At 40.3% G+C, this 15,066-nt stretch overlaps 1 protein-coding gene across 7 annotated transcripts in view; it reads left to right on the plus strand.

The window, feature by feature from the left end:
- LOC121673342 (USP6 N-terminal-like protein) overlaps window positions 1–15,066 on the plus strand; it is a 112,416-nt gene that overhangs the window by 34,697 nt on the left and 62,653 nt on the right. Inside the window, exon 1 of one of the 7 annotated variants that reach the window (XM_042046567.1) lies at window positions 11,105–11,272. The exons of the other annotated variants lie outside the window; for them this stretch is intronic. Within the exon in view, the coding sequence (XP_041902501.1) occupies window positions 11,215–11,272 (58 nt within the window). The 5' untranslated portion in view covers window positions 11,105–11,214. Of the gene's footprint in view, window positions 1–11,104; window positions 11,273–15,066 lie in introns of those variants that run through there. 7 annotated transcript variants of the gene reach the window in all.

Consider the following 15,066-nt stretch of genomic DNA (forward strand, 5'->3'; position numbering starts at 1 on the left):
CTAAAGTAATTGCTACCATTAGGAAACCTCAACAAATAATCCCTTGCATCCTAGCTATGATATAATTTCAAGATCTAAGGAGCTTGGAGAAGAGATAATCGAATTAGAACTAATAATACACTTGAATGTGAGGTGATTGCAGGGGGCAGGTGGACAAGGAGAAACAACATTTATTTGACGTATCTGAATCACTCCTGCTTCTGTAGAATTGTCATTTAATAGTTTGGTCTGGGCTTTGTTTATTTGACTAAGCTGCCCTGGAAATTTCTGATTCCTTTTTAACTTAAAGCAACTTTTCTGCAATATCTTTTATTTTTCCTCTCAAACCTATTTTTACCAGCCTTTTATCTGTTATGCAGCTTTTATTAGTTGAGCTCAGATTTCTGATTAGTAGGAAAACATTTGTTTCCAATTAAAAACTAAAAAAAAAAAGAAGTCTTAGAGCTTCATAGTTGGGAATAATTTATATTAATACAAAGACATTACAGAATTGCTGTAACATGAACACTATTTCAGGCCTTTTATAACTTTAAATTATTTTTTTCCTCCACAATTAAAAATCCTGCAGATGAGCTTTTTTCCCAAGCATTCTTCATTCTGAGCCAAATGTGAAAAGTCCTTCAATTAAAATTTGGGCTAAATCCTTCAGTCTTACGTGAAAGGCTGTAAATATTTGATATTGTATTTATATGAGCTAAGAAGCTTGAACTTAAAATACTGATGGCTGAATGATTTATCAGGGAACTGCCTGATATTGGACTAGTAATGACATACCATTTCACTGAGTTTGTGGTGTAAGAAGTAAGAAATTTGCCTTGCTTGCCCTGAAGGGGCCGTGTAGCAGCTGTATCAGGCAGTCACACCGTCCCAGTAGCTTATAAATATGGCAGCTCCCTGTGTCATATCCTCATATCCTTATAACTTGGAACTACCTAAAAGGGGACTATGAAGTTTTTAAAAATAAGCTAATTTATACTGTATTTGTATTCCTTTTGTGCTGATAAGTTTTTCACAACTCTCAGTTCTGTGTTGGAGAATAACTGCTGTTCAAAGTTACTTGGAGTTCATAGACCCTTCACACTAACTTGTGCCACAGCCTGTTCCTCTCCAACTTCTTCTGTTTCTTCTTTGTCTTTCCAAGAATGTGCAGTTGATTTGCATCCATATTCTGCCTCCATGAATTTTCCTTTAGGTTTTTCTTTTTAAACTTTTTTTTTTTCTTTCATTTCAGCATTGCTTGTGTAAGCAGAGAGATACCAAATAGTGCTGATGTAATATACAGGTGTGAAGGAGGAAAACAGGTGCAAGATGGTGGGAAAATTGGTACTCAGATTTGATGGAATGTTGTAATCCCATACCCTTTACTGATGATCATCCCTGCATGCTTTAACTTGACAGCTAGATGTATTCTAGCAATTTTATACATCACCCTCTTAGAATGTCGTTCCTTACCTAAAACATCACACTTCCTCCCCACCTCCACCCCTGCTTTCTGTATCCTCTTTTCTTGTTGTTTGCATTTGTACTGTCATTAGGTGTGACTTCTGAATTGTCGCTGCTCTGCTTCTCAGGTCTCAGAAGGTGTTACATTACCGGAAAACAATTACACAGGTCACTGCCTCGCTGTGTGTCAGGGTGAAGGTTGCAGTGTCCAAGCAGTGCTTGGGCTGTACTTCTATCAGCCCTGGAGCTCTGAGTGCTGCAGCCTTCACCTGCATCCATAGCATCGGAATAGATTTGGACCTCTCAAGCAGGGGGAGCCTCTCATTGTATTTCACTCAAAGGTTTTTTTTATTTATTTAGCAAAGCCTGATCAGCTGAGTTGCAAATCTGTGTTTTTTGTCTTGTGCCTTTGCTTAAAATCCTGTTTGCTTATCTGAAAAAAAAGTGACGTAGTTTGGGTTGGAGCTGGTGATTCAGTGAAACATCACCTGGGCTCAATAGCACCTGAAGAATAATGACTGTTTGTGGTACTGTTTTAATTGAGAGAGAACTTCCCCAGGGCATGCAGCTGACTCATTTTTCAGGGAAACCTGTCAACAACGTGTCTGAGGTGGCCTGACTGTTACCCTGGGATTAAGCAGCCTCTTGTACCTCATGAACAAAGTACTCTTTGATGCTTTTGTTTTTCTACATTTATGGCACATGTTACCACAGTAATGTGAACCACTGTTCCTGTTGTCAATGCTTAGGTTTTGTGAGCTCTTCCAAAACAGTGGGTGTTGGAAATAGAGTACGTGTGAGTAATTATATAGTGTTCAATAGTTACACCCCTGGAGTTTTCTCTGCCAGGGAATAAAGTGAGCTAGAGAAGAAGAAATTGTAGAAATTCTGCTCACTGTTTACGTGGAGTAAAGTTTGTACTGATGACTAATGCACCCTAAAAGCTGCTGTCTTTAGTGTGGATTATAGTAAAACAAACTTAAGTTGAAAATGATACTTCTTTTTTTTCCCCAGCCTTAAGGGAGACTGAGTTGTTTGTAAATTCTTTCAAGAACTTGCTGTCATAACAAGTTTGTCGTTAAACAGTTGCAGAAAACTCTAAAACAGGAGAAATATTTGGTACTTTCATTCACTTTCAGACTTGTGTGACAGCAGATGACAGCTTTACTTCTGCTGATGAGGTAAGCGTTGATGAGAGGCTGTTGAATTTTCATCCAGTTTGAAGCCCTTGGAGTGATAGCTCCTTATCCTTCCAAAGTTCTGTAATTGAAGGAACATTCATTATGTTCATCCTCTTCATTTCCCATCCCATTGCTAGACCTTTTGGGAATACCTTTGCAGAGGTGGTTTTGGTTTACTGCATAACAGTTCCTTGCTTCAGGAAGAGGCTTTGTCTGTGTTTGTAGTAACATCAGAAATGCAAAGTTGTCATTTTAACACGTGCTGAAGAAATGTCTTCAGTGGTAAGAGGGAATCACAATTCATAACCAAAATATGTTTTCTCCCTTGCAAGTAATTTTGGGTTTAACTTCACTGATTAAAATTTCACTGATGAATTTGCTGAACTTTCATGTGAGGTCAATGGATTTCAGAATGAGCATTACACCTCATGGGAAGGTTTCCTGCCTGACCACTGTGTCTATCTCTCCCAAGTCAAAAAGAGGATTTAAAGGCCATGTAAGCATATGTAGAGCTTTGACCTCTACGTTTTCTCTCTGCAGCTGCTGGTTTTAGTTAGAGCTCCAAGCTGTTGGCTTGTGAAGGTTGTGATGTTTGGTTCATGCCTGGGTAACCAGTCAGCCCGGTTGCTCCTGGTCTGTTCAAGCTGCACAAAGGAGAACTTGAACCCTCCCCAAAGTGCTGAGTATCTTCATTGCTTGTCTACAGGCACAGCAGACAGTGGGTGGATCTGTGTTTAAATCCCAGCTGGTGCTGTTCCTCCTTCTCTCTGATGGAGGGTCATGTCTGCGCTAGGGGAGGGTTCTGCAGTGGGTCTGCTTTTCCCAGGGAACAGGACCCTGTTTGCCAGGTGCAGCTCTACAAGCTCAACCAAGTCGTGACTCTTCCTGTGGATTTTGTTTCTGTGAGGGATATGAAATTCGCAGAGGTTGAAAGTGATCTACTGGGAGTGAAATAGGTTATATGGGCTGACTGGAATCCATAAAAGGCTTTATTTGTGTATTGTCCTAGAGCTAATGCTTGTAACCTGGAATAGGGATTTCCAAAGTATTGCATCAGTGTAGATGAAGTAGATTTTCTCAGTGTACTTCGTTTAAAACTGCTTTTTTTAATTTCAGGTAATTTTCTGCTGAGATATGAGAATCTGTGACAAATAGATTTTTCTGGGTTACGGGTGGTTTTCGTTTGGTTTGGCTTTTTTCTTTAACAGAGTGTAGTGGTTATAAAGCAGATCTTCATTAGTAGGTTCAGTGCATTATTGACTTCAGCATAAACAAATGGATTTTTTGCTTGATGCCTGTGTATAAGGCTTAGACTAGAATTAACCTCATGTTTGTTTTGCAGTAGGAACTTGTTAAGGCATTCACAGCATGTGTCTGTAGTTCTTCCTTTTGCATTGGTACTGAAATAAAAGTACTGACTTTGAGAGAAGTAGCATTGAAAACTTGATGGTGGGTTTGTGTCACTGAAGTACCTCAGTGTTCATCTTCCTCTAAGCCAATAAAAAGAAAGTGTTACTGATAGGCCTGTTAATGCACTGATTATTAAAGTTACTGTTTCTGTGCAACAGCAGTATAAATTAATAACTGTCATCTTATGTCAACACTGGATATTTGTAAAACGTTTTCAGAGTATCCACAGAATGAGCCAAATGGTGTCTCTTGCTGTGCTCTCTTACTTGAAGGACATTTATAATCTCTTTGGAAAATTCTGATTAGCCTGTACTGTCCTTTAAAATCAACTATTCAAACAAATGCCTTTTCATTTTTCTTTTGTGGTCCTTTTCTGCTATGGCTTTGTGCCTGCCTCTCAGTGGTGCTGACATCTCAGTGTTGTCTGTACTTAACTGGTGTCAGAGGTTGGGGAAAAAGAAAACCCTGACCTTTCTTGTCACAATGCCCTAAGTTTTAGGGATAGATTACATCTAAAATCTACTTCAGTGTTTCCTCTAGCAAAAAAAATAAAGGTGATGGATATAACGAAGGCAGAAGGTTTTTCTGACTGGTGCAGTGTTCTGTAGATAAACAGCCAGAAAGTTGCTGATCTTTTTTCTTCCCTCCTTTTCCTCTGCTTTGGGGTGTTTTATCCAATCTCTGAAGTTGTTTTATATTGACAAAGGTTTTAACTGATGCAAACTAGATGGAAGCAAACAAATTCATACTGGTATTGCTAATTAGCAGTATGAACGTGACCTGATTGTGATTTGGTGGGTATGGCACTGGGATTTACTGCAGCCACTCTGCTGGGTTTTCCCTCAGCTTGGGGCTGGGACCAGGCACACAGGACAGCCTTGGAAGCCCTAATTCCTGTTTTGCATGGGAAATGCCATGGCTGTTTACTTTGTTTTGTTTACCAGCCCTCAATCAGCGAAACTGAAAACAACAGAACCTTTTTGTCTACCACTAACTTCCTTTTCTCGCAGCAAAGATGAAGAAACTTCCCCTGTTTCTGCTGCCCTTCGACAAACTTGTTTACCCTTCATCTGGTTGTCTCTTACTCTTCCAGCCTTTCCTATTACTGCTTTATAAATATAAAAAACATGGATCTATTGCTGCCTGACACTTAAGATGATTTCAAATGTTCAGAGGGGATTTCAGCATTTTTCCCCTCTTAAATGTCATTTTCGTTTTTAATTAAATGAATGACAGATATTGTAACTAGTCAGTTATTCAGGTTTTTTTTTCAAAGCAGCTCTGTGCTGTGTAGACATGACTGATACAAGCAGGCAGGTATCTGAATTTACCTTGATGTCTTTCTGTGGACTTACTCAAACTTACCACAGAGCCACCAAGAGAAGGTTTAGTGTCATATGAGCTTCTTGGTGCCATTCAGGCTTTTCAGAGGATTCCTTTAGAGGATCCTATTTGTACTTAAGGTATTACTGCAGTTAAAATGTTTATTTTCTTAAAGATGAATAGCTCAGAGACAGAGTAATTGAAGAAAGCTATTCAGCTACGGTGAACTGAGCTGTAGTGTGTAACTCAGTTTTTTTTTTTTTTTTTTTGTGAAATGCTTTAAGTATGTTAAGATGATAATTAAAGTCAAACAGAGAAAGGCCTTGCAGCTCCTCTCACTGTTACTGTGAATTTTGATGGTTCCTTCAGTGTATCCCAGTGGTAGAGGGAGGGATGCCTGAGATCCACACTCTTAGGTATGGATCACAACAGTCTGTCCAACAGCCTGTAGTAAGTAGTGTAACTCATGTAACATGCTGTTGCTGGAATAAAGCAATAAATGCTTTTTCATCCTGCCACAACTTTCACAATATTCAAGGTTTTATTTTCTTGCTGTGTATGGGGGTGAAACTGAACTTAAAGTGTGAAAATGAATCCCGAGGTCTCCCCGTGCAGACGCTGTGCCCAGAAAGGCAGAGCAGTAGCTCAGCACCTGGGAGGCTCAGGTTCAGGTGTGAACAGAGGCAGCAGGGAGGTTTTCTTACGCTTGTGGGCAAGGACTCATCCCTGTGTGCTTCATGCTGTGTCTTCCAGGAGAAGGCAGAAAAGTAGACTGGTAGTACATGTGCAGCTGGGGAGTAGAAGCTGGTGGTTTCAGCAGCTGCTCATCAGTTGCTTGTTTGTGAACGCTTCCTTTTCCATCTCATGCATGGGCCAGCGAGGTTTGGGTAGTGCCTGTTCAGCTGAGCAACAACTCGGTGCCAGCCCTGAGGCTGTGAGCACTGGGCAGGTCGGGGGAGCTGCTGCTCCGTCCCCATGATGCTGTTCAAGTTCTACTCCTGCCACCTTGAGTCAGAGCTGGTGTTTTTCTGAGCTGGCTTGGAGCTCTTGAGTCTTGTTAAGTGGCAGAATAGCATCTATTACAAAAACAAACCCTCCTTTTCTTCCTGTTGTAATCAGTTAAATCGGCTGTGTAATTAAATGATGAGCTGGACTGTGGGTATGTCAGTGTATTCAAAGGTCATCTGTGTAGAAGAACAAACCTTTTTATTTTAGCTGGTATAAAATGATACCAATATAGATGAAATTTTATAACTAGAGAACTGTTGTAGCTTCTCTAGCCCTACAGAAGAAATGAACTGGTTCCTCAAAAATTAAAAGAGCTGCCTCCTTTTAAAAAACTTTATCTGGAGTCTGTATGAGTGTTGTCTTGGTGATGTTTTAAACTGGGAATAGACTTCACATCATTAATGCTGAATTTTAAAATATAAGTATTGTTTGCTTCATTAGTTTTGACTAATGCAGAGAGAAAAATGATTAATCAGGAGACTTAACATAATTAGTGCAGTGTGGCAACTATTTAAATATAAGCCTGTTAACGTGGGAAGAATAGCTCTTGTTATGAAATGTTCTGCTTTGTGTCAGAATCTAAAATATTAGAACCATTTTACTCTTCAAATTGATACTGCAAATCTTACTGCTGTGAAAACATTCATATTCCAGCACTACTTATGATGTTCAAAACAGGAAATCTGAAATTATGTCGGAAATAATGTCAGAATTTCAGAGAATTTTTTAATGGTCTTTTGATTTATGTTGCTGGGGGAAAAAAAAGATTTTTATATGTCATCCTGATATACGGCATTGGGAAAACGAAGAAGAAATTTATTGCAGAGAACTGCTATGTTCAATCTTACTGAAGGATCGTTTTGCTTGTTGTGTTTAGTAGCCTGTCATGGTTAAAAGAAGTATGAGCAGCGTCAGTGCACAGAAGGGATATTTTGGTTTTCAAAAGCCTCTGGGAACTGCAAGCATAATATACTTTTAAAGTACAAGGGATCAAAAAAAAGACATTTCCAGCTAAATTTGCTTATAAAATCATAACCAGTACCTGAAAAGCCATTGATGTGAAAGGATGCCTTGACTTAATGTTAGGTTGAGGGTCAAATTCCTGAAATACTCCTGCTTTTTATCTGTCAATACTGCTTCTGAGGTCAAGTGTCTGATCTTACCATTTACTGCAGCAGCTGATTTGCAGCATATTTTATTAAGACATAATTGTAAAGGCTAGGGTTGGTGCTGGGAAAGGTCATGGATTTCAGGAGAAGTGTGGGAGTAATACTCATGAGCCATAGAAGAAACAGATTATATGTTACAGCGGGATCAGTTCTAGCCACAGTAGGAGTTCTGAGAAATGTAATCTTTTGGTGGAAGACCATAAAATGATTTCCATGTAGTAGAAAACCTCCTGTGTTTTTCCATGAAGGCTGTGTCTCTGCTGTTCCATGGCTGCTGGCTTATAACGTGTTACAGACACAAGGCTTGCTGTGTCCCCTGGAACAGCAGGATGCAGATCTGCTCCCATCACCCATGGAACAGCTGCTTGGAGGGCTGACATGACTGAGCTCAGCGCAGTGTTTGCATCTCCTGAAAGACAAACGTGTAGGTGAGCGACCACTTCATTGTGGCCACAATGCTGCTCTTTCATAACAGGGAGAAAACAGAAAAATTGTAATGAAAAGGCCAGACACCAGCTACACCCTTGGGAAGAGGAGAACAAAGGATGACTTAAGCTTAGACATAAGACATTAGCTAGTTGTGGCACAAGTCAGACCAGTCTTTACATACTGGCAAGCCCCAAATTATACCCAGCCTGAGTTTTTACATTTAAGTCTACTAAGAGCTGCCATAAATGTTTCAGGTTGTGTTGACAGAGTTCTGGCCAGGAGGGTGGGTTGTGCGTTGGTTTTGTCCTCTTTTCCTTTCAAGAAAGGAGTATTGTTCAAAATTGGGCTTACTCTTTTCAGTGTAGCTTGCTGCAAATTGGCAATTATGGTTTCTTCTGGCTTTGCAGCTGATTATGTTAACCTTCATTAAATTAATTATCTTCTGGCCCATGACTGCACACACAACACTTAGTAAAATGGAATTACAGTAGAACCCTGCCAGCTCTTGTCACTCCACTTTGTAACCCTTGTGGGAGCTTGCATAAGGCTCAGTAGTGAGGTGATGACATGAGCATTCCAACTGCAGCTTCCAGCTGGTTAGGTGTAGGCATTGCTGATGGAGTGATCTAATTTTAAGGTGTACTTACTTACATGAAACACACAGAAAAACAAATTGCAAATTAGGACTAAGTAAATGGCCAAGCTGTATTTTATTGGAATATGTTCTTCTTCTGTTTTATTGCTGGTTTGTTCTGAGTTTTCTGCTTTCATTGCTCCATTGATTAAAGGTGTTAGTAAGGCTATGTTATTAAAAATAAAATGATAGACATATTGCAATAATTGATTAATATTGGTAGACTTTCTGTAAGTCCTTTAGTCCATCATTGCTTAAAAGCAAGACAGAGTATTTGATTTAAATTCTATGCAATACATAGACTCCTAAATTCCCATTTCATGTTTTGACACAGGCTTCCTCCGTGGAATATCACTTAGCAGGGCTGCCTGGTTTTCCCTGCTCTTGCTTTGAGTCCTTTGGGGATCACTTTAAAATTGATTTGAGTGGGGTTTTAGTAGCAGTTAATTATACTAATTTCTGAAGTGACCATTTTCCATTGGTGACTGTGCAGTGTCTCATAGGGGATGTTGCAAAACTGCAAGAGTTCTGCCATAGTGAAACTTGATTTTTCATTAAGATGAGAGTTCCGTCACATTTCTTCAGGGAAGTTAAATCTTTACTTTCCTATTTTTTACCCATTTCTCATGTAAAACTACAATTGGGTCTACTTTGAATGCTAGTATTAGGGGGAGAGTGCATGTGTGTTGCTGTTGCAATGGGCTTTTTTGGTGCAATATATCGATTTTCATATGCATAGTGCAATATATTGTTTTTCAAAGAGTTTTACTCTATCTTTTAGCTTTTGTCTTTTCTTTGAAATAGAGAGAAATTTCAGTTAAGCCAAAACACCTTTTCTCTGTGTAAGTCTATTTGAAAACACTCGCAAAAACAGACATGCTAAACTTGAGAGCTATAAGAGAAATACCAGTATAGATATCTCTAGTATAGCTATAGTGTGTGTATCTATCTATCTATCTATCTATCTACACCTGTCAGTAATATGGCTTATTGCTGCCTGGGTGTAGTGTGTGGTAGAAGAACAGCAGTGATATTAAAAAGCAGGTTGTTTTCAAGTGGTGAAGGGGTGAGAGAGTTAACCTGTAAAAAGTGCTTGTGTTCACTCTATGTGAGTTCTTTTCATCCTCACCACAAATACGCTCACAGATAAGGAAACAGAAAGTAGTTGGTTTTACAAAACCAGTTCAGTAGTTCTGTTATGAGCAAAGTGGAAGATTATTTCTGTGTAGCAAGAGGATTGCTGTTGTGTGTGTCAGCAGTCAGAAAATGCTGCCTTTGAGGGAAATGTACCTGGTGGTGGACATGGCACTGGCTTAGTCTAAACTCATACTGATTCCAGAGACCAAACTATTGACACCTGGGCTTGGGTGGGATCCATGAGCAGTAATCAGTGGTAAAGACAAAGGAGCTGCTGCTCATTTCCAGGCTTGGTGCTTTGCCGGACGATATGGGGAGGAAGGTTAAAACAATTGAAGGAACTGTTCCTTTTTCAGTCTCTGGGGAAAAAAGAATTGTCTGACACACTTGATCAGATCTCCTGTTCCTGGCATTTTAACACTTCTCTGAGTGCAAGAACAAAAGGGTTGAGGCTGGAAGAGACCTCTGGAAGTCATCTGGTCCAACCCCCTGCTCAAGCAGGGCTGTGCAGAGCTGGTTGCCCAAGACCATGCCCAGCTTATGAATATCTCCAAGGATGGAGATTCCACAGCTTCCCTGGGTAACCTGTGCCAGTGCCACTGGTCGTCTTTCAGCTGGCTTCACAAAGTGTCTGGTAGTGTATGTGCCCTGACTTGCTTAGGTTAGGATATGGAGCTGGCTGGTTCTGGCTGCAGGCATCAGCAGCAGAATGTCTGTGTGAGAGAGCATGTGTGAGGGCTAAAGTCTGTTCAGGAGAATGGCTTCGTGTGTTTGTCCTGGAATATTTGGTATGGGGATCTGGTTTTCAGGATGCAGATGATTTCTACCAATTTTACTCCTGAATTTTTGCACTTTTACCGTCAAAAGCGTTCTTGCCAATTCCTGATGTCCTGGATGTTTCAGGTCCCCAATATATCTTGAGCAATAAAGGAGTTTTGATAAGAAAATAATGTAAAATCTCCATCCTGCATGTAGGGAATGCCAGTTACAGAAATCTAAACTGTATTTTTAGAGTTACCTAATTTCATGGTTTCTTAGGTAATAAGTCAGAAAGAGGGTACTTCAAGCCCCATTTCAAGTAAGTCCTTTCAGTAAGATGCTTTTCCTGCAGCACTTGGAAAACACCATTAAGAATTCTTGCCCAAGAGTATAACAGTGATGTGTTACAGGAGCCCTGGCCTCTGAGGCTGTTTGTTCAAATCCTTTTGTTTATTATGAGCTGGAATGCAGGGCTGTGGGCTGGGCTGGAGAACACCAGCGTGGTGCCTTCGTGACACTTGGCATTAACAAATGGCATCTTTGAGTCCCTGCAGCTCATGGAGCTGTAGAGGGGCTGTGTCTGGAGAAAGGAGCACGTGTCAAGTGGCTCAGTTGTGTGGAACAAATGCAGCAAGTGGAGGAGGAGAACTTTTCCCCTGGTCATTTTTGATAAACTGATTTAGAATATGGTCTAGAAGCAAAGAGACCATATTTAGTCTTCATGAAGACTAAAACAGAGCTCTACAAGGACTGGGAAGAAAATGACAGTCTAAAGACTGGTAAAGTGTTGTGTAAAATTTTATGTACTGGTCTTTAATTGTTTATATTGTGCTGTTTTACTTCTATCTTATTTCAAATTAGTGATAAGTTTTAAATACTTCATACTGTTTAAAGTATATAATTATGTGTAAGGGGGAAGAAATGTAGCTCAGTTAACTTCTGGAAATACGTACTTCTGAGGAAGTGTTGCTGTGTAAAAGGGATTGCTTTTCTAACTAACTAGTTCACTTGTTGTTAGAAGTTCTCTGTTTTAGAAGTTCTCTGCATGAAGAGAAAGAGAAAGTATAATAAATGATGCTTAATGCCTTTTGTTCAGAGCAGGTTTAGTATTGATGGGCAGGCATTTACCAAGATTCTTCCTTTTGAACATCGTGTACCCAGAACAAAATACTATTAGGTGTACGTCATGGCTTTTATTTCGTTGTTTATGGGAATGAACTGGAAGGAAAATAAACAGCCTGAGTATTTAAGGGACTTTCTGCTATGACCAGAGACTTTGTTTATTGCTCTGATGTGTGCTTTGAATGTGTAGATGCGTAGCAGCTGGTGGTAGTGCCTGCAGACAGGAGTTTGTGCCAGTGCATTTCTTTGTGCAATGGAACGTGTAATGTGCAAACAAGCAAGAATTTTAGTAAAGTAATGGGAAACAAATTAACATCTTTAAATTTTTGGGTGGTTTTTAGAGTGCTCTGCAGTTGGAGAGACAGCGATGGTGGGTGAAAGGAGAAAAACGGGGAGAAATCTCTTTTCAGAATTTGGGATAAGGTTGCACAGGATGCTCTTAGTATATTGAGCCTCAGCCCCATGGAAAGAGGCATTGCTTCTGGGGGTGCTGGTCCACAGTGTCTGAACATGAGCCAGTGTGGGCCCAGTCAGCCAGGAAGGCCGATGGCATCCTGGGCTGTACCAGCAATAGTGTGGCCAACAGGACCAGGGCTGTGATAGCCCCTCTGTACTCAACACTGATGAGGCCACACCTTGAATCCTGGAATCAGTTTTGGCCCCTTTATGACAAGAAGGACATTTTGGTGTTGGAGCATGTCCAGAGAAGGGAATGGAGCTGTGACACGGGCTGGAGCTCAAGTCCTATGAAGAGTGACTGAGGGAGCTGGGGATGTTTATCCTGGGAAAAAGGAGGCTCAAGGGGTAAACTTATTGCTCTCTACAAGTCCCTGACAGGAGGCTGTAGCCAGGTGGGGGTCAGGCTCCTCTCCCAGGTAACAAATGACAGAATGAGATGAAATAACTTCAAATTGTATCGGGTTGGTTTAGACTGGACATTAGGAAAGATTTATTTCCCAAAAGGGTTGTCAAGCACTGGAACAGGCTGCACAGGGAAGTGGTGGATTCACCATCCCTGGAGGTATTTAAAAGATAGGTAGATGTGGCACTTGGGGGCATTGTTTTGTGGTGGGCTTGGCAGCGATGGGGTAGTGGTTGGACTCAATGATCTTAAAAGTCTTTTCCAACCTAAACAAATCTATGATTCTTCTTAAATTTATGGCACATCTGTAAGAGGCAGTTTATTATGCTGCTGCTGATACATGAGCACTGCAGTGTATCTCGTACCTTCCTCGAACGTAAGGAACTCGCTGAGGCTCTTGGTGGTACTCATTTCATACTACCTCGATGAGGGAGCTAGTCCTTGGCTGTTGTTACCTTTTCCAGGTGAGATACTGTCTAGTCATTTTTTAGACTGTTTTGGAGAGACTATCTCTAGTGAGTGTGAGTAACCCCAAAGACCATTTCTGTAAGTCATATGACTACTTTTGCAGGGACTGGAGATAATGTGCTCAGTGGATTGCACATGGTGATCACTTTAAAAAAAGCTGTGCCGTACTGGTTTGCAGTTCTGTATCTGAACAGGATTAGGAGCCATGTAGGATTAGACAAACAATTCAAAATACAGATACTTAGTAAACCTTGTAGAGCAGCGGCTTTTCTTTTTGTGGGAAAGACCAGTGTTTTACTGTCTTCTGGCTGTTTCTCCCTTGGCAGCAGCTCAGTTCTGCCAGGCTGTGATAAAAGCCAGGTGTAACTACGGGCTCTGTGTTAGCCACCCCAGCCAGGAGTAGCCAAGGTGCTGCCAGGCTGTCACAGGCTGTTCAGCTCCTCTTTGACTGCTGGAAACACAAGGGATAGTGCTGCCAGTTCGTGCTCCTTTATTTTGGAAAACTGAATTACTGCAGGGACTGCAAGAGGGATCCTCAGTGTTTAGCTCAGTGATTTAAGTGAATACTAAATTACATTATTGTCAATTTTTTTCCCCTTACTTTCTCCCTACCCCGACCTACAGATTTTAGGTGGATTATAGGGGGTCTTTGGGTCGAGATTCTCTGGTGTCTGTGGGTGCCTACATAGACACCTGCTGTTCCTCCCTGGGGAACAGAAGGGAGATGGCACGAAAGCAAGAGTAAGGGGCAGGATCCTTCAGAAGTTTTGCTAATAGTCAGAATTTAACTACATCTATTTGTAGGCCACAACCTTGTTTTTTCTTTAGTAGTGTTTATTTTTACTTGAATCCATTGTTTTGCTGTTAAATGTCACTTATAGCAGTTGGTCTCTTCCAGGTAGTCTAGCATTAACAGAGCATAGTGTTACGTGTTTTTAGTTTGCATTATGTCTGTTGTTCCTGAGGAGATTCAGGACACTTGGAAATCTTCACGATGAGAGCAGCCATTGGAATAATCTCCCCAGGGAAGTGGTGAATCCCCAAAGATTGGACACTTTAAATTCAGCTGAACAGGGTGCCTGGACCATCTTGTCTAGACTCTGCTTTTGCCAAGAAAGCTTGGACTTAGATGGTCCTTGAGGTCCCTTCCAACCTGTCATTCTATGATTGCTGCTGGGCAGAGTTTTAACCATACTGCTTATGCCTTGTAAGCCTGACTGATTTTTGGGGGGACTTGAAAGTGCTGTTCAGCATCCCATCATTGAGAGATTTTATCATCAGGTCATTGCTAATATATTTCCCTATTTTTTAGTTCAAATCAGTTCTCCATACTACTTAATTGACTATATATTAATGTCAACTTCAACTTAGATGGCATTGTTTCCTGTATAATCTGTAATGCTAACTTTTAATTAGTAAATTTAATCATACTTGTGTTGTATCTTTAACTGCTTTCACTGAGATAACACAGAATAAAACTGATAAGACTTCAGGATAGCAGTTACTTGTCTTCAATTTCATAGTGATGTATTTTCGTGCTGAAGACTTTTTCTTGTTCCCATATTTAGCTTTTACTTTATCAGGAATCACTGTGTAATTTCTAAGTTGGAGATATTTAAATATTTCCTCTTATAAGAAAAATCATGTTTAATGCTTATCTCCCAAAATATAACCTCTTGTCCCTATCTCAGGCTGTTTTCTGGGGTTTCAGTATTGATGGATTAGTGAAGTATTGAACTATCTCAGTGCAGCTGGAAGGTTAAGATGATTCTGGCAGAAAGCAAAGAGGATTACTTTAAAGGCAATGAATATGATAATTTACACACTAAATGTAATTGAATTGTCATGAGACACAGAACATGCCAAATTTTGATTCACACATTGCTTATGCAGAGGAAGGGATGGTAAGCCATGGCCACGTTTTCAGCATAAATCAGGAACTTGCTTTCTGGTGCAAATACAGTTTGGCATTCTTTTAAGCAAAAGTTCGAACTATTTTTGAGCTTACACTGTTATTCTATCTGCGTTGTTGAAGATCTGTGCATGTCCTTTTGAGCACATTTTAAAATAAAAATATAAGCCATTTTTAGTTAAAAAAATGTATTGACTACATACTATGTG

The sequence above is a fragment of the Corvus kubaryi genome, unplaced genomic scaffold, assembly GCF_017639235.1.
Source record: "Corvus kubaryi isolate FWS band 111438036 unplaced genomic scaffold, C.kubaryi_AGA036_p1.0 65361, whole genome shotgun sequence".
NCBI classification, from domain to species: Eukaryota; Metazoa; Chordata; class Aves; order Passeriformes; family Corvidae; genus Corvus; species Corvus kubaryi.